The sequence below is a fragment of the Lagenorhynchus albirostris genome, chromosome X (assembly GCF_949774975.1).
Source record: "Lagenorhynchus albirostris chromosome X, mLagAlb1.1, whole genome shotgun sequence".
Taxonomy (NCBI): Eukaryota; Metazoa; Chordata; class Mammalia; order Artiodactyla; family Delphinidae; genus Lagenorhynchus; species Lagenorhynchus albirostris.
In genome coordinates, this window is record NC_083116.1 from 44,405,367 (window position 1) to 44,424,854 (window position 19,488).

Below are 19,488 nucleotides of genomic sequence, written 5' to 3' on the forward strand. Positions count from 1 at the left end.
GTGAAAGCTCAGTAGTTGTGGCGCATGGGCTTAGTTGCTCCGCAGCATGTGGGATCTTCCCAGACCAGGGCTTGAACCCGTGTCCCCTGCATTGGCAGACAGTTTCTTAACCACTGCGCCACCAGGGATGTCCCTTGAACCTTTTTAAAGAATTCCATTTTGGTTTATCTATACACGTTTTGAACATATTTTTCAATAGATTTTTTAGTGGTTACTCTAATTATTACATTATACATAAGTAATTTATCACAGTCTACTAATATCCACATTTTCATCTTTGGGAAGCTTTCAGCCAGTTATTTCTTCAAATACTTTTTCAGCCCTATAGTCTTTTTTCTCTTTTTCTGAGACTCCAATGATATAAATTCTGTCCTTCTTTCATTTTCCCACAGCCCCCCTGAGGCTCTGTTAATTTCTTTCCAGTTACTTCCTGAAGGGTGTGGAAGTTCAGCTCCTTGCTAGATCTCCTCAACACCAGATGGAAAAATGGGGAATGGAGGGTTGTCTCTCACTACCTCACAGCTGCCAGGTGGGGATGGCCCCACTAACATTACTCCAGTGGGCTAATGGAGTGCCAGCTAGCACCACCTTGCATTGCCTTGTTCCACTTCTTTGCTACCAGGGAGGTGGGGTGGAAGTTCTGTTCTCTGTTTGGTCCCACTGATATCACACTTGTGGGAGAAACAGAGGGCCAACTCTCCCTGTCTAACTGCTGCCATGAGGGGCCAGACATGGGTGACTCTATTTGGCACCACTGACACCACAGGGAAGGGACAGTTTTTCCTCTGATGTTTGGTTAGAGTAGGTTGGGTATTATCAAAAATATTTTTCTGTTCTGGCTAGGCAGCCATTTCCCTGATTATTTAACTAAAGGGAACAATCTTCTCTTGGGGCTTTTCTTGGTCTGGGCCTTTTTGGCAATTTCAGGTTGTAGTCTTCTCCAGTGCCTTATCTGCAATATATGGGAAGCAAAAAGAAATCCCAGGCAACTCACCACTGTAGTGTTCCTCACATCCTAAAGTCTCCAGGCAGTCCACTTTCTTCTTTCCACTTTTCAGAGTCTTCCTACACTTGATTGTTATTTTGTCCAGGTTTTTTTTTTTGTTGTAAGAAGGAAGACTAGAGAGAAGTGGGCCATTAATTTTGAAAAAATATTTAATTATTTCTTTGGGTATATTTTATTGTTATTTATGTGTATTCTTGAGTTGACTTTAATTCATTTTTTGTCAGTGAAAATAATTCATGTATTATCAGTTGAAATATATTTGAATATATTGGAATAAATAAATGAATTTAATGCTACAGCTTTCTTATGAGTACCACTTTAGCTGCATATCATGGGTTTTGACTTCCTTGCTGATCATTTCTAAAAAGTTTGTAATTTCTGTTTTGATTCTCTATTTAACCCAAGGGTTACTTAGAAGAGTGTTTTAAAAATGCTAAGTGGATAGATGAGCACAGAGCTGTCCTTTGTGCTTGCATATTTCTACGTAAGGCCAGGCAGTTCTTCAGAGAGCCTTTTTCTGAGAAGCTATCATAGAAAAATGAGATTAAAAATTTGAATCCTGCTATTCTTTCCTTATTCTTCATTCTCTAGGTGTTTATCATGTACATATATTCAGTAAGTCTCAAGATGCTTGGTCTTGACAAGGAGAAAAAAATAAAGTTAAGACATAGTTCCTGCCTTCAAGAAGTGTACTATTTAGTTGGGGCAATGGTATATATACCCCAAACTAGTTAAATAACAATACCTGACACTAGTGACTAAATTACTGGCAATGAGGGTCCAGAGAAAAGGGAAATCACTGTAGGCTAAAATAGCTGGGGGAAGACCTTTTGAAGGAGGGAGAAGTGTTTGAGTTAGAACTTAAAGGTAAGTAGGTAAGATTTAAATATACAAGGAGGAAAGGGAAGAATGTTTCAGGCTGAGAGACTAACATATCAAAGGCCACCTTTGCTAGAAATGGGAAAGTTGAGTTATGGTGATAGAGGAAGATGATTTCAGTTGTAGCTGTGTTGAGTTTTGGATGATTATAGGACATCTGATGGGGAGATACCCTGGAAATTATTGATCCTCATTTGGTGATAAACTAGTTGAGTTTAGCTTTGTCTAAAATAGTAGTCTGTTCTCTTTTGGCTTGGTCAGAATAGTATTCTGTTTTGGATAGAATTTTGGTTGAGTATATGTGTCATGGATGATGTACCAGATATCTTTTGCTTACCCTTCCTGATCCACCCTCTGCCCTTTTATACCCTGCTCTGTGCCCCAGGAGGCTAACCTATATGGATTACATCAGTGAGTTCCCTTTCCTTCTTGGCCTCTGGTAGGGTTTGGGCAGTGGAGATCCCTGGCAGGACATCAAAGGGAGAAAAGAAACTGAGGTCAGGTTGTTTATTCCTGGCTTCCTTCTTATAGGATTGCTTCTGGTTGGCTGCTATCCCTTAACTAAAGGTCATAGCACCTTTCAAGGGGACCCTCTCTACACCACATTCTCCTTTTTCTGGTATCTGTTCCCTCCCCTCATACTTTTGGGTGTAGGGGTGGTAACAGCACCAAGTTACTGCACTATCTATCCCTCTTTGTTTTCCTATACTCTGCTCACACTTGTGGATAGTCCTTTTCGTAAACTTTCCACTAATTATGCTAATGCAAGTGCACCATCTGTTCCCTGCTGGGACCCTGACTGAAACAGATGAAGTCTCAATTTTCAAAGGCTTAGAATACAATAAAGTAAGCCTAACATAAAATATGACTAAATATGATTCAACATAAAATATGACTAAATATGATTCAATCTGTCTCTCTGTGATTAATCTAGGCTCTTGCAGTGCTTCCAGATAATCATTCTGAAGCAGTCTTCAGAGTATCATAATGTGTAGGAGTGCCAGTTCGTGGAATATTAACAATAACTGGCATTTATCAATTACTCTTTCCATGCACTGGGCTATACATGTTTTATATGCATTATTTTACTTAACCTTCACAGCAAACCTATGAAGTAGGTAATTTTTATCTTTTTATAGGCGAGGAAACTAAGGCTCAGAGAGATTAAATAGCTTACCAGAGATTTCACAGCTAAGAAAGCAGAGCTGGGATTTAAACTCGGGTCTGTCTGGCTCCATAGCTCATGTTGTAAGCACAAAGTATGGTCCTGGATCAGCAGCATCCAGGAGCTTGTTAGAAGCACAGAATCTCAGGTGTCACCTCATATTTCCTGAATCAGAATCTGCATTGTAACTGATCTCCAGGGGATTCACACATACATGAAGGCTTGAGATGCAGTGATCTAAACCATGTTACTTTACAGTCTATTACTGAATACCATAGAAAGTTCTGTTTGATTGGTGCTAGGTAAAAAGAACATTTTTTTAAAAGGTAACTATGTGAGATGATAGATATGTTAATTAGCTTGATTGTAGTAATCATTTCACAATGTATAAATGTATCAAAACATCATGTTGTACACCTTAAATATTTACAATTTTATTTTGTCAATCATACTTCAGTAAAGCTGGAAGGGAAGAATATTTACCATTCTGTGCTCTTTAACATTGGTATCATGTGGCCTTGTAAGTGGAATCCACAAAGCCAGAGCTGTCATTTTTTGAGATGAGGGCATTGAGAGCCCGTTCGGAACTCGAATTGTTGAAAGGTGCCAGGAAGCAGCCAGAGCTGCTGCTCTTGTGGAAAAGAGAACTTGGCCTTTGGTCGCTGCCAGATTTTTATGATTTACTTCAAACATGTTTAACATACACTTTTACATGCACCTTTATAGCACCTTTAGCTGCTGAATTTAAGAGACTCCCAAATCTGTGTACACTTGGCTAGCCCTCAGAAAAACTGGTCTGCTTAGAAAGTGTGATTTAATGTCCTTAGGCTCCCCTTTCTACAGTGTTATCATCCCACACCCATCCCTTAGTCACTACCTCCCCCCCATGTCCTTCCTCTCACCTCTTTCTCATTCTTATCCATATCTCCTTTAAGAAAGCATATCAGATGATAAACCTATGAAATGTGCTCCATCTCACTAGTCATCATGGGAATTAAACTTAAACCACAATGAGATCCCACTACACATCCATCAGAGTGGTTAAAATGAAAAAAGACCTACAATACCACGTACTGATGAAAATGTGGGTCAGTTGGAACTTTCTTCTACTATTGGTGGTAGTGTAAATTGGTACAACTACTTTGGAAAAGTATTTGCCAGTGTCTACTAAAGCTGAACTTATGCATACCCTATGACCAAGTAATTCCACTCATGGATTTTTTTAAATTGTACATTTTATTTATTTATTTATTGCTTGATTGATTGATTGACTGAAGTATAGTTGATTTACAATGTCGTGTTAGTTTCAGGTGTACAGCACTCATGGATTTTTAATCAAGAGAAACTCTCCCACATGTGAATAAGGATACGTATGCATGTACAGATGTCCACTGAAGGATTTAGTTTGTGATAGTCATTTAGGTTGTTTTCCATTTTTTACTATCAACAGAATGAATACATAAATTATAGTATGGTGAATTCATCTGATGATATTCCATAAAGCAGTTGAAATGAGTTATAACTACATGTAGCAATATAGAGCTAGAGCAAAATGTAACAAAACCATACTGTTGAGAAAAAACTTGCATAAAATTCTGTATAATTACGCTTATGTAAAATATAAGAACACAAAACAATACTCTATAATATTTATGGTACATGAATGGATAGTAAAAAGAAAAAAGTTCTCACTAAATATTTGTACACACACACACACACATACACATGCATAGCCAGTTAGTGGCAGAGCTAGGAAGAGAAGCCAATATTCCTTCTTTTTCTTTTTTTATTAAGACTTTATTGTTTTAATTAATTTTATTGACGTATAGTTGATTTACAATGTGTTAATTTCTGCTATACAGCAAAGTGACTCAGTTATACATATATACATTCTTTTTCATATTCTTTTCCATTGTGGTTTATCAAGGATATTGAATATAGTTCCCTGTGCTATACAGTAGGACCTTGTTGTTTATCCATCCTCTATATACTAGTTTGCATCTGCTAATCCCAAACTCCCAATCCGTCCCTCCCCCAGACCTTGGCAACCACAGAGACTTTTTTAGAACAGTTTAATGTTCACAGCAAAATTGAGGAGAAGGTACAGAGATTTTCCATACTCCTTATTCTTCTTTAACCTAAGTAATGGAGGCTTCAAACCCTAAAGGGTCTGCATAGTCATTAACGTAGCTCCCTGTCTCAAGTAACTACGCCTTACGTAGCTCAGAACACATTATAGGAGCCTGGTGAGTTTAGGGGATCAACAGGTTGTCCCTTTTACATGAAGTCAGGGCTCAGAGTTGCTATAAACTTTTTTTCCTATATCCTCACCCTCGGTGTACTGGCCACAAATGCTTACGTTTGACCTGCTTAAGGGTATCAGTAAACAGGGCAATGTGAAACACTAGTAAGTAGGTGACTGTTCCAGCCTAAAGCCAGACTCCTCCAGCATTTCTATTATGTTTGACTACCTCTAGTAGTAGCTGCTGGACACAAAGTCTAGCCCAGAGAACAGAAAAGCTATAAACAGTCTCCAGTGTAATTAAAATGGACTGTTGGCAGAGTGCTTGAATCGAAATTCCAAGTCCTGAACAACACAAGTTTTAATGTTAAGGGCCTACAGGGTATTTAGGAAAAAACAGAATTCCTGAAAATGAAAGGCAATATATGGTCCCTGCTCTCCCTGACCTACTATGGTTACTTTTTCTCAAGTACTTATTAAGTGGGTTTAAATTCCCCAGGCTGTTAAGACCTTGAAAATCTATCAGAGGCCTATGTGAGATAGAATAAAAGAGAGTTTTAGAAGGGCAGGGAAGAAAAAGGTAGAAAAGAAAAGAAGAGATTCCCTTCGATGGGTTGTTTCCTTTCTTTGATGTTGTAATTGATGGTCTGCCTTGCCTATTTTAGGCATTTGATCTAGTAATGACCCTTGAGAAAAACCTTAAGAGAGGTTTAAGTTCCTAGTCCAAGCACCACCACTTACTAGCTCTGTGACCTTGAGCAAATCAATTAACCTCTTTGAACTTTAGATACCTCATCTATAAGATGGTGATAATAGTATTTACCTAATATGGTTGATGAGGTATGTAAAATGCTTAGCACAGTGCCTTGCACACAGTAAGAGCTCAGTATATTAATGGTGATCGTTCTGGTTGTTACAGCGTCATGGAAGCAAAGGAGGAGAGCATTTTGAGTAGACAAGGGAAATCTGCTCTACATAATGCCACATACAGCCGAGGGGTCAAGGAGGATGAGAGCTGAGAAAAGGCAAGGGTTTTGAGACTTGATTAGAAATGCTGAGTGATATTTACATTCGAAACTTATCTTCTGAGCTCCTTATTTTTACTGGAAATAGGAATCAGAGTTTAAAAAGAAAATGCATCACTTTTTTGTGGTCAGGATACATATTTACTTAACTTCACAGCAAGCAATGTTTATAGGGAGTGTATATAAGAAGGTAGCTGTGGCTGTGACAGCCATAGCAGACTCCTACAACGCTGTCCATTAGAACTTTCTGTGACGTGGAAATGTTCTCTCTCTGTGCTGACCAATACACATGTGACTGTTAAGCACTTGAAATGTGGCTAGTGTGACTGAGGAATGGAAATTTTAATTGTATTTAATCAATTAGCTTAAATTTAAATAGCCACATGTGGGTAGTGGCAGCCATCAATCTAATTGGGGAAGCAAGGCATATACTCTTGAAACCAGTTAAATACCAAAAGGATTGAGGTCAGACAGTAGAGACTTAATTGTTCAATCCTTCTCGTCTGGAGAGTTTAAGGATTTTAAGTCTTGTAGAGCAGGTGAAACTAGGGCTTCACCTTGAAGGATGTATAGTGTTTGGATAGGAGGAAAGAAGGCAGGAGGTCATTCCAGATGGGTAGGATGGTGTGGGCAAAGTTTTAGAGTTAGAAACGCTTCCTATATGAGAAGTTAGAGGACAATGGCCTTTCTAGAATAGAGTATTCATATCAGGAGTTAGATGGGTTGGGGCCAGGTCATGGACAGCCTTGAATGCTAGAACAAAGTGTTTGGGCTTTGTCCACATAGGCCAATGTTTTGCAAAGCTTGTTTAAAACGCAGATTCCCAGGCCCCACCCTAACCTACTAAATCAACTTTTCTGGGTCACAGCTTAGGAAATCAGTATTATAAGTAAGCTCCACAGGTGTGTATGATGCACATTCAAGTTTCAGATCTATCAGATAGGCAGAAAGGAGCCCTTGGAAGCTTTTTGATCAAAGGAGTGACATGTTGATAGAGGAATCATAGGAAGCTTGATAAGGACAGAAGATGTAGGATATAGAAACTAGCCAAGGAAACCATTTAAGTGACTGTTCAGATATGGACTTCACAAATCCTGATCTTTCTGGCTGGTGTCCTTGGAATTGTTCAGTCGATTCCTAATATTTCCCTGCAGGCCCTATTTGAATTTTCCACACAATTTGTTTGTTGTTTTAAATGACTAGCGCCCAGGCACCACAGCTTGACTGCCTAGGCTCAAATTCCAGCCGTACTATCTAAGCTGTTTTAGCTCAGACAAGCCACTTAACTTTTCTGCGCTTCAATGTCCTTATCTGTCAGCTGGAAATGATCATAGCCCCATCCCATAAGGGCATCGTGAGTATTAAATCACATCATAAACGACTTACAACAGTACCTGCCACATAATAAGCACTCAATTAATGCTGGTATTAATATTATTTAAACTAAAGAGCTCTTGGGATTTCCCTGGTGGTCCAGTGGTAAAGAATCCACCTTCCAATTCAGGGGACATGGGTTCGATCCCTGGTCGGGGAACTAAGATCCCACATGCCACGGGGCAACTAAGCCCGTGTGCCACAACCACTGAGCTTGTATGCATCAACGAGAGAGCCCGTGTGCCACAAATTACAGAGCCCACACACTCTGCAGCCCGTGCACCACAACTAGAGAGAGAAAACCCACATACCACAACTAGAGAGAAGTCCGCGCACCACAACAAAAATCCCACGTGCCGCAACTAAGACCCGACGCAGCCAAAAAAAAAAGAAAATTAATAATAATAAAAGAAAACTAAAGAGCTCTTTCATTTATTCCAAGTTATATAATAGTTAAAGCTAATCTTCACCAACAAAGTGTTAAATTTGCCCATCCAGAATATTAAACCCAAGCCCTAGACTTTTTGCTTAATGAGTTGTATTTCAAAGCATGATTCTTCACTAAATTTCTTCAGTCTACGACACTTCCTACCTAACCTTCTTTCCTTCTCTCATCCATAAAGGTCAGATTTACACTTATTTTATGAAGGATATGATTATCCTTCATAAAATAAGTCTAAATAGAGGACAAATTGTTCTTCCCACTGAACGTTTTAATCTATGGTTAGTTCTTGGCTATGAATTATATATCTTTTAAAACTTTGTACCTTTTATATTGCTACTAGCTTTCAGTGAATGCTCTTTATGATATTCATTTCAGAAAAAAAGAATGAACTCTTTTTTGTTCTTATAGGGGACTGATAATGGACTGATAATGCAAAGATATATATCTCATCTGGTGTCAGTGAGCTCACGATGTACTGTGGGTGCAGTGACAGCTTTTTCAAGGAATGAGAAATTCTCTTTAGATGCCTACTTGGTAGTTTGTGAACTTTTGGCTTCTGCTTCACTTTTCTTCCAGGCCTCACCGGAATAGAAGCTTCTCCTAGTCTCTCCAGTTTCTGTTGACAGTCAGCTGCCTGAAGCAACTCTCAAGATGTACCTTCAAGCTTGAAGGCAGAGAGGGAAGGAAACAGCTGAAGACCCATCATAGCTACCTACACACTTCTGAGACAGGCTGAGCCAAGAAATTGCCTTAGACTCTTCTTTCTGCTTTCAGAAACAAAGTCTCTTCCAACTTTGTTCACTTACGTTCTGCTAGATGGTTGAAAAAGATGGGTTTGTGACATGACTCGTTAAGGTTCTTTTTTATGTTTTGAACAGATGAATATCTATTTTCCCTACTACCATCTCCCTCATTGTCCATTTCCCTTCATTGGAGTCAGTCACTGTTACCAGTTTCTTGTGTATCCTTCTTGAGATATTCTATGCATATTTGTATATGTACACCCCTAATTTTTATACAATTGTAGCATACCATAAATGCTATTCTGCACCCTACTTTTTTCACTTTTTACATAGAAGGCTGTTTCATATCAGTACATAAAGAGCTTCTTTATGGCTACATGGCTGCACAGCGTTCCATAATTATTAGAGATATACCAGAATTTATTTAAGCAGTTCTTTGTTGATGGATGTTTAGGTAGTGTCCAACCTTTGGCTGTTATAAACATGCTTATACATATTATATTTCACATGTGAGAGTATATCTCTAGGAGAAATTGATTAGGACACTTTGGTCATTGGCTTGTTCAGTTGCTTGGTGGCGATAAAACCACAGTACTACGTGTGGAATCAAAGATTCTAGGAGGCCTAGCCATGCCTAACTACACCGATGTCATGGGATGTTAAGCTAGACAGAATCTTGGAGATCCCAGAGAGGACCAAGATCACACAAAGATTTAGAAGCAGATCCAGGATTAAAACCCACAGTGTTTTACTCCAGTCTATAATGTAGCTCTTTTTACTACACCAGACTGCTGTGGGTCAGAGAGATTTGGCATGGCCTGATTTCTGTCCTGCCAGGCAGGACTGTGCATTATCTGGCCCACGGTGATCTCACTACCCTGTCTTTACATGATTTCTCTTCCCGGGATCTGACTTTGCCAACCTAATTTATCCTACTTTTCCCTGCTGCTCTGACTTCTCCCACTAATAATAACTCCATCTTTTTTAAAAGTTAGAACTGAAGTCCTTGACAGTTGGGGGACCCTTTAGTAGTAAAGCCAAGTAGGAGAGGCAGGAGTACTGGGAAGGATGTCTGGTAATGGCGTAAGATTTATGATCTTACACAAGCTTTCTACTCTTAGTTCATCCGTTGAGTCATCGTATAGTGTAGGAGGAGTCCCTTTCTCCTCTTGGCACGGCTGGAATATCTCCTTTCCTTGGCCATAAGGTCAAACACCTTAAGGTCCAACAAGCATATAATGTGCCCAATAGGAAAGAATATGAAAGTGTGTGCGGATAGTTTAATTCTTACTGAATTGTGCTAGGGAGTAAACTACAGGTGATATTCTTCATGGGCAGCCCAAGAAAATCAAGGACCCATGTGTGGACTGACTCTTAAGTCTATCTTCACTTTGGCTCAGGCCACAGAGGGGTCAACTGCTGCCAGTATTTTATGAAATGCTCACTATGATGATGGATAAAATTGTTTTAGGAGCAGATTGTAGAGCTATCCCTGGGACAGCTTTTCTCAAGTTATGATCCTCTGAGCACTTGCATTACTCGAAGGATGGGGCCCTGGAATCTGCAAGTAGTCTTCTTTACCAAATAATTCTTATGTGAATGTAACTATGAGAACTACTTCCTAAGGAATGGTAAATTGAGAAGGTGGTTGTGAGCCTTTGAATTTGGGGTGGCCTGTAAAATTAGTGAGAAGAGCTGACCAGCAATTCCAGGTAGCATATGGATATTTCATTTGAGAGGATATAAAGACTGGGTTAGGTGCCTCCTATGTGCTTCCACAGATTCTGTGCTTCTATCATAACCCTTGTCACACTGTATTGTAGTTGAATGTTTTTGTCCCTTCCCCTATAATCCAGAGGGTTCTTAGTTGTGAGCAACAGAAATTGATTGGCTAATTTAAGCAGAAAATGCTTGTCTTAAAAGCATATTGAATAGCTCCCAGAATCCCAAGTTGGACTGGAGAACCAGACTCAGGGCTACACAGCCAACATCACAGCTGTCACCATTACTACCGCCATGCTAGCACCATTAGTGGGTTGGCTTAGGTCCTCAGAGATGCAGAAACCAAGCTGGGATTAGATATGCAGGAGATTTATTGGGGAAAATGTCAGTGAGAGAACATAGGGAGGAAGCTGGGAGAGATGTTAAACTGCAGTGTAAATCTGACCTTTATGGATGAGAGAAGGAAAGAAGGTTAGGTAGGAAGTGTCGTAGACTGAAGTGCAGTGCTAATAAAGTTTGACCAGGCTGATGGGGAGTTGTGTTGCCACAGTCACAGGCCACATAGTCCTGTGTCTCCCAGAAATGGGGCTGACTTAGTATCCCTGCTGTGCTCAGTCACTGGCTGGGAGCAGTGTGGCTTCAGAACAAAGCAGCAAATATTGGGGTGAATTTAAAGAACAGCAGCTGGGCAAAGGTCAATGACACTTCCCACATTGGAAGAACCAAGAGGCACATTTTCATGACTGTCTGAATTGGAGAAGATTGTCCACTTCTTTGGGTCACTGGCTCCCAATTCAAGGGATGGATCCTTGGATTGAGGGAGCCTAAGTCACATGCCTGTGCCCCAACTACAAGGGGGCCCTGCTTCTTAGCAAGAGTCCTGTGTCCTCTCCCCCAGATAAAGGGTTCAAATGCTGTACAGCGACACCCCTAAAAGGACAAATGTCTATTATACCATTACACTCTGTGAACCCCTTGAGAGCAGAGATCTTTGTCTTACTGCTATTACAAATAAATGTTTATTGAAATAACTGAATGAGTGTGGCCAGCTAGTGTTCAAACGACCTTGTACACACACACACACACACACACACACACACACACAATCAATCAATTTAGCCATCAGGGAAATGCAAATGAAAAACCACTAGGATGGTTATAATGAAAAAAGATAAGTGCCGTTGAGGATGTGGAGAAACACAGTGCTGATAGAAATGTAAAATGGTGCAGCCAGTTTGGAAAATGGATGGTGAGGGAGTGGCTTGGAAAAGGATAATCAAAAGTCTTTGTCCTCAGGGAGCTTAGAGCAAAAAGAGAAGGCCCAGAGGATACCTGACTGATTTTGCATTACATATCTCTTAAGGATTCTAACAGTCCAAACCGAGCATTCTACAGACGGAAACCATTCTTCCATCCTAACTACTGATTCTCCAGGCCTTGTCCATCACCTCTCACCAGATAGTGTTCTGTGACTGGACTATCAGCCACTTGCAGCACATCTCTCTCCTTCCTCTCCTCTTCCCTCATGGATGCCAGCTACCTCTTATGAATCAGCTCTGGCTGTAGGGGCTTTGTAAGCTCAAACCTATCTCCGAACCGTATGTAGTTCAGAGGGGTTCTGAAAGCTGATAAATACGCCAAGAGCTTTTCGATCAAACTGCTTTTAGACCCGTTCTCTGTTCCTGCTGAGTCGGGGGCTGGAGGTAGGGGGAGTGGGGAGTCAAATCTTGGGTCTCCCTTTCTTGCAGAACCAAACCCCTGAACACGGCCTAGCATTCAAGGGGAAGCACGGGGTTATCACCTCAGATGATCAGTCCTTGGGAGAACAGTGCTCCTAATGGGGAAGGGGTTCCCAGGTCCTCAGCAGTCTGATGAGTATCAACATTTCCAGGTCTGTAGTCTTAAGAAGAGTAAAGGGCTGGAGTCTAGAGATTGTCTAAAAGAGGAAGGAGAGTTGGACAGAAACAGGGCAAATTCTCAGTCAGTTTCTCCCAGCAGGGCAAAAGGAACAAGGAAATAAGAGACCAGAGGATTTAGTGACCTAAAGCGCCAGGGAGTCCTAGGGCTGAAAACAGAGAAGCTAGTGGGTGAGGGGGATCAAATGGCAGGAGATTTACACGTATATATCAACCTTGGGGGTCCAAAAAAAATGTAACAGTAGGGTCTCTGCCTTCAAGGAGCTTATGGTAATTTAGTGGTGAAATAAAGATTAATATACTTGAAATAATTTGTAATTTGGTGCTAAACTGTGGGATTGACCCAAAAAAGTGCTGTAGGAGCTCTGAGAAGGGAGAGATCATGTGGGCTGACATCCTCTGTGAGCTGAATGGCTGACTGAGGCAGTAGGTGCCCCACAGGACTTTATGCTCCAGCTACAGTGGCTACAGCTTTTAGAGATGAGTGTGCCTGAGTCTTGTATGTTTTCCTGGAGGAAACACAGGGGAGGAAGCTTCATCATCATCACTATTTGTTAATCACTATCATCAACAAGAACCACAATAAACATTGAGCATCCCTCCCTGAGTCTACACTTCTGTTTAGGAGGCAGGACAGACAGAAGGAGTTGAAGGACTAGAGCAAGAGAGTATATGCCAGTAGCACGAAGACAGAGGGAAAAGTGAGAGCTGGGGAGGTGAGGGAAGGCTTCCTGGAGGAGGTAATACTTGAACTGACCCTTGAAAGAAGATTAGGCTTTGGGCTAATGTAGAAAAGAGTGAAGGGGGTTGTAAACGGCCTCAACACGGCACTGAGAGAGCAAGGCAAGTGTAATTAAGTGAGAAAACCTGCTGGACTGAAGCAAAGGGTGTGGCAGGGTAGCATGGGTGATGAAGTTGGAGAGGAAAATAGTCTGATGATTATAGAGAGCCTTAAATGTCAGACAGAAGGAGTCATATTGGAACAAAGTAGGAAGGCAGTGTAGATTTGTGTATTTGGGGAATGAGAAGGGCACAAGGAAGAAGGAGAGGCTAAAAGAAAAACATGGGGATTCTACATTCTTCCTAGTTTCAGTCTCCCATGTCAGGGTGGCCAACTCATCCCAACACAGCAAACAGATGAGTTTCTCACCCTACTTGTGATCCATCTTGGGAATAGGTCCTGAAGAAGCCTACAAGAAGTTCTGCACCGTATACTGTTGGCAGAGAACTTCGTGCCTTTTGGAAAGGCCCAAGCCATCAACACTATGAAGTGTTCTCAGATAGCATTGCCCCGCCTTGTGAAACAGAAAGGAGGAAGGGTCAGCCTCCTAACCCAGCTGCTAACACAGGTACAGACCAAGATGGGACATCTTCTTCAAAAGCAACAACCTTTTGAAGCTGATCTATTCTTGAATCAGCCCTGGGGAAAGGAGACAGCAATTGCAGGAATCTTAAAAACCAATACAACAGCAAGACTAAGCCTTTCTTGAAGCCATCATTTTGGTGGCTGCTACTTGGCCACTCCTCACATAGATCTTTTTTACTGACTTCCTGCAGCAAAAGGAGATTGGCACAGGCTACATTTATATTATTACCAGGAGGCAGATGTTTTCTCTTTTCCCCTGGGGTTTAGAATTATGCAAATGAAGGCACAGAAACAAAAGCTCAGCAAGGTGGGGGAAGATTGCTCTTAAGAATCTAGGCAATTTTCAGAGCTCTTTAAGACACACCTCTCAGTTCTTACTAACAGCTCTCCTGGCTCCTCTCCAGTCTATTTAGAATTTGGCACCTCTTCAGAACCTTACAGCCAAAGACCTGAAAATTCATTCTTAAGTTCCCATCCTGGCCTCATTCTGCAAGTGGAGAAATTAAGGCATATAATATGGGTCTGTGGGCTGACTTTCTTTGACATTCCCTCTTTCTCTTTCTTTCTTCTGCTACATACACTCTCGCTTGGAAAGGAAACTCTACGGCCCAATTGCCCTCCAGGTCTCTCCCCAGCCCCACCTTGATAAAATCTGTAGGGCAATAGGACCTAGGGAAATTCAACCCTGAGGCCGAGAGAGACATTCCTGCTTAACCGCCTGGCTTGAGCGAGTGTGGAAGCGAGCTAGTTAGGGAGGGCGGGGTAGAACTGGGGATCTGCTGCTGTTGGCGAAGAGGAAAGCTGTGGCTCCCTCCAGGGTCCGGGGGTCGTGATGAGAAGTGCTTCTGAAGGTTGGCCCAAGCCCCTTTTTGTCGCGCCTCTGTGCACCGAGCATGCTTCATCTGCCCGCCCTGGAAGTCGCAGGCTGGTTTTGTTTGGCCCCAGCTGTCTCCCCCATTTCGTGCAGCCCCGCCATCGGTGCCTTCGTTCCTGAAGCCACCGACCTCTCACAGCTGGAACTGCGAGCCAGGCAGGACCCCGGCAGCAGACGGCGCCCAAGAGTTTGCCGACATCCGTCGGGCCGGGTTGGCGCCCCGCACGTCGTGTTTTTCGCTAGTAAAGTTTCTCTGTGGAAAAGAAGCCCCTCCAGCTTTCTCTTGATCCTGCAGCGGGCGCGTGCTCTGCTTCTCTCCCCGGTGACTGCGCTCGGGGCTGGGGTTGTGACTTTGCTCCTGTCCCTGGCCTGGCGGCCTTGGGGGCGGAGCTTGGGGAATTGAAGGAGCCGCCGTGAGAACTCTTGACTGAGCGCGGGTGCGGAGAGACCGCCGGCGAGCAGGCGAGCTAATAGCCGCAGCCTAGCATTAGCTAGGGTGCCTGGGCAGTGAACTGGATCCCCGAAGGGACGCTCAGGCTGCGCCCCCTCTTCTGCCCTGGCTCAGTTCTCAGCTGATTTGAGAGAGCACACTGGTCAGGGCTCCTCAAGAGGAGCTGCTGAGTGTCGGTGCCCGCGAGAGTGGCTACCCGTCCTGCCTGGGGGGCTGCGAAAGGCGGAGCCGCCACGGAAACAGCTGTTCCCATGGCTCTTGACGCGCCTGGAATTGGACTCCGGACTGGGCGCTAAGATGATTGCTTTTGCCTTGTCCAACTTCCACAGCACGTAGTTGACGATTGGAATCCTGGGCCAATCAAGAGTCTAGTTTCAAAGTGGTACTCCTGGGCTCTTCATCCCAGACTCCAACAAGTCTAATTTGAGACGAGAAGAGAGCGGTCTCCTGCTCTAACTAGTAGATCTCCGTTCTGGAATTGGACTTGACAGCTCTCCTCACCAATACTTGCACTGCAGTGGTTACAGGGTTCTCTTGGGAGGTGGGGATGGGAGTGCTCTGAAGACCAGACCACAACACTCAGAACCTCGACAATGGACCGAGTTTTTGAAATTCCTGAGGAGCCAAGCGTGGAGCCGACATCCTCTCTGGAGGAAGATGTCATCCGTGGGACGAACCCCCGATTTACCTTTCCATTTGGCATCCTCTTCTCCACGTTTTTGTACTGTGGGGAGGCAGCATCTGCCTTGTACATGGTTAGAATCTATCGGAAGAATAGTGAAACCTACTGGATGGCATACACCTTTTCCTTCTTTATGTTTTCATCCATTATGGTCCAGTTGACCCTCATTTTTGTCCACAGAGATCTGGCCAAAGACAAGCCACTATCATTGTTTATGCATCTAATCCTCTTGGGACCTGTTATCAGGTGAGCAACTTTTACATCTTTTCCCTCCTCCCCTACCCCCCAACTGTGCAGAGAAAGATGAATTTAATATTTTTAAGACTGTTACTGTGCCTTGAATCGAATCGATTCTCCCATTCCCTCCCACTCTTGGTTTCCCTGCCTACCATCCAAAAAGTCTTATCTGCAGTCTTAAGTGCCACCACAATGAACATATGGCATGTACCTGTGTTCCGAAACCATGTATGGTACCGTTAATAAGACTTCATTTGACAATGTTTGCTATCTGGATTCGGGTTGTGAAATTGGTATGAGACCAATTGATGTGGTCACCTTGTAAACACAGGCTATAGCTTCAGAGTGTGTTATTTTGACTCTGCCTTTTAGATGCTCTTTAAATTGGATGGAAGTTCCTTACCCCCTCCATCCCATCTCACATTCAGTTTCTTTACCCTGAGTTGCTTGGGCTGCTGCTACTGATATTTTCAAATTTTCTGGAGTTATTTGACATCTGGAAAGTATTTTAAGCCATTTGTGCTCATCTGGTACCCAAACCCATTGTAGTTTATTTTTCTCTGTCAGTTTATTGGTCTCCTATTTATCTCTGTATCTTTCTGCAATAAAGGTACACGGTTAGAAGGGGGCAAAGGAAGATAGCCTATCTCTCCATCTGGATGCTGTAGCACAATGTAATAGTATTGAGTCTTTCCATTCAGATTGTTTTGAAGGGACAAGAATGTGCCTTCAGGGAGATCAGCTGGGTGCTTTGTGACCACCTAGAGGGGTGGGATAGGGAGGGTGGAAGGGAGACACAAGAGGGAGGAGATATGGGGATATATGTATATGTATAGCTGATTCACTTTGTTATAAAGCAGAAACTAACCCAGCAATCCCACTACTGGGCATATACCCTGAGAAAACCATAATTCAAAAAGAGACATGTACCAAAATGTTCATTGCAGCTCTATTTACAATAGCTCGGAGATGGAAACAACCTAAATGCCCGTCATCGGATGAATGGATAAAGAAGATGTGGCACATATATACAATGGAATATTACTCAGCCATAAAAAGAAACGAAATTGAGCTATTTGTAATGAGGTGGATAGACCTAGAGTCTGTCATACAGAGTGAAGTAAGTCAGAAAGAGAGAGACAAATACCGTATGCTAACACATATATATGGAATTTAAGAAAAAAAATGTCATGAAAAACCTAGGGGTAAAGCAGGAATAAAGACGCAGACCTCTTAGAGAACGGACTTGAGGTTATGGGGAGGGGGAAGGGTGAGCTGTGACAGGGCGAGAGAGAGTCATGGGCATATACACACTAACAAACGCAGTAAGGTAGATAGCTAGTGGGAAGCAGCTGCATGGCACAGGGATATTGGCTCGGTGCTTTGTGACAGCCTGGAGGGGTGGGATGGGGAGGGTGGGAGGGAGGGAGACGCAACAGGGAAGACATATGGGAACATATGTTTATGTATGACTGATTCACTTTGTTATAAAGCAGAAACTAACACACCATTGTAAAGCAATTATACCCCAATAAAGATGTAAAAAAAAAAAAAGCAGAAACTAACACACCATTGTAAAGCAACTATACTCCAATAAAGATGTTAAAAAACAAAAGAAAGAATGTGCCTTATCCTAGGAATACAGGCATCTGTGTCAGAAGTCTCATCTGGATGCTATGTGATTTTCAAGGTAGAGAGATGTTGCAAAACTTCTGAGGTCAGTAGGAAAGAATGGACCAAATTTATCTTGATTGCAAGAGAGGCAGAAACTTGCAGTCAGCTGAGGAATATGGGTCAGAGTGTTGATGTTGTAATTGCAATGGGAAGATATTTCATCCTTAGAAATAAACACAGTCTGAAGTTCAGGATGGAACTGCCCCCTTTAAAAAAAATTATCAATATGTTTAAATGGGGAGGAATTGATTACGCTCCATCAGCGAAAATATGAGACATCAACAGAAACAGTGGCCTGGAATTCAGGAGACCTGGAATCTAGTTTGCCCTTGTCATTGACTAGTTACATGGCCTTGGTGAAATCCCTGAAGATGCCTTGAGCCTCAGGTTCTTCATCTGTAAAATAAATGGGTTGGGCTAGATCATGGGTCGTAAACTCAAACACTTACAGGGACCAGGCAGGTATCATAAATGAGTGAAGCAAGCCAAGGATGAGAAAAAACAGTAGTTTCATGTGTGATGATAAGTAAAAATGAAGTCTCGGTGTTAGAGAAATGATGGAGTGTTAGTGAGTACTGTGGTAATCTGGAGTCCGCAAGATCTGCCTAAAGGAGGCCAGCCTCTCTACAGCTCCAGCCCATTGTTTCCCTGTTGGAATTCAGACCCCGTATTGCCAAGGCCGCAACTTTTCAGGACAAGCTCCCAAGACAGGATTTTATGTGAAATGGAATGATTGAACATGTTGACAACTGATTTTGGTAATTAAATAAAAGAACTGTCTGGGCCAAACACACCACAGCTGTTCATCAGATGTGACTCAACTGGCCTATGCAACCTCTGTACTAGGTAATCTAAAGGGCCTTCCCAGTTCTAAATCTTTGAAGTTAAACTGTGAAAGGAAGACCTCATCTCGAACTTGGAACCAAGATGTCATTTAGAGATGTCATTAGAGGAGCAAGGAAACCATTCTTCTTGCCCTTTTCAAATGCAATAAATTGAGTTAACGGATCAATCACTCTTAAGATGCAAATTTCAGTAAGTTCTGCCCCAGCTCCGTTTCTACTTCTCTTTGCTTTGTGGCCTCCCAAGCCATCTTTGATTTGGACCATCCATATGGAGTGTTGAGTACTATGTTTCATTTTTGTCATTTAGCTCCCACTGGAAATGATTGGAAAGCATTTATAATCTCAGTCAGCTACCCCACAGCAGGGAAAAAATAATTAAAAGCTCATAAATCATATCCTTGATAATGCTTATTTTCAAGGCAAATTACTTTTTAGGTAGGCAGGAACTTGATGAATGCTATTAGGCACATGAAGGTGTTTGGAGGTCCTGGCTCCCTTATATGAAATGCAAAGATACTTCTGAAAATGAAAATGTACTCTCATTTGCTGCCGCTTATAAGCAAGGCAAACATGCTTACTTAAACCAGTAAATAGCCTTAAGAATAGAAGCATAAACAGAATTCTTCATGCCACTGCCTCCCCAATGTTTTATTCAGCAATAGTATTGATGGGTTTGGGTTAAAATCTAAACTCTCTTGGTGGAAATGCACTTATGCATTTTTCCTGAATAAGAAGAGAAAGTTGCTTTTTTTCCTTTTCTGTTCTCTCCTTCCATCTTTTTCTCTCCTGGATTTTAGAGTTTTCCCTACAACATGGATGTTTCAAACTACGTGCTTTAGGCC

At 42.2% G+C, this 19,488-nt stretch overlaps 2 protein-coding genes across 4 annotated transcripts in view; both read left to right on the forward strand.

Annotated features, from left to right (window-relative positions):
- The window catches only part of TRMT2B (tRNA methyltransferase 2 homolog B), a 90,158-nt gene extending 78,521 nt beyond the window's left edge, over positions 1–11,637 (forward strand). Inside the window, exon 16 of the mRNA XM_060137294.1 lies at positions 8,713–11,637. The gene's annotated coding sequence lies outside the window, so the exon portion shown is untranslated. The remainder of the gene's footprint in view (positions 1–8,712) is intronic.
- Positions 11,638–14,153: 2,516 nt separating this feature from the next.
- XKRX (XK related X-linked) overlaps positions 14,154–19,488 on the forward strand; it is a 14,522-nt gene continuing 9,187 nt past the window's right edge. For all 3 annotated transcript variants that reach the window (XM_060136892.1, XM_060136894.1, XM_060136893.1), the window contains exon 1: positions 14,154–16,136. In XM_060136892.1, the coding sequence (XP_059992875.1) occupies positions 15,802–16,136 (335 nt within the window). In that variant the 5' untranslated portion in view covers positions 14,154–15,801. The remainder of the gene's footprint in view (positions 16,137–19,488) is intronic.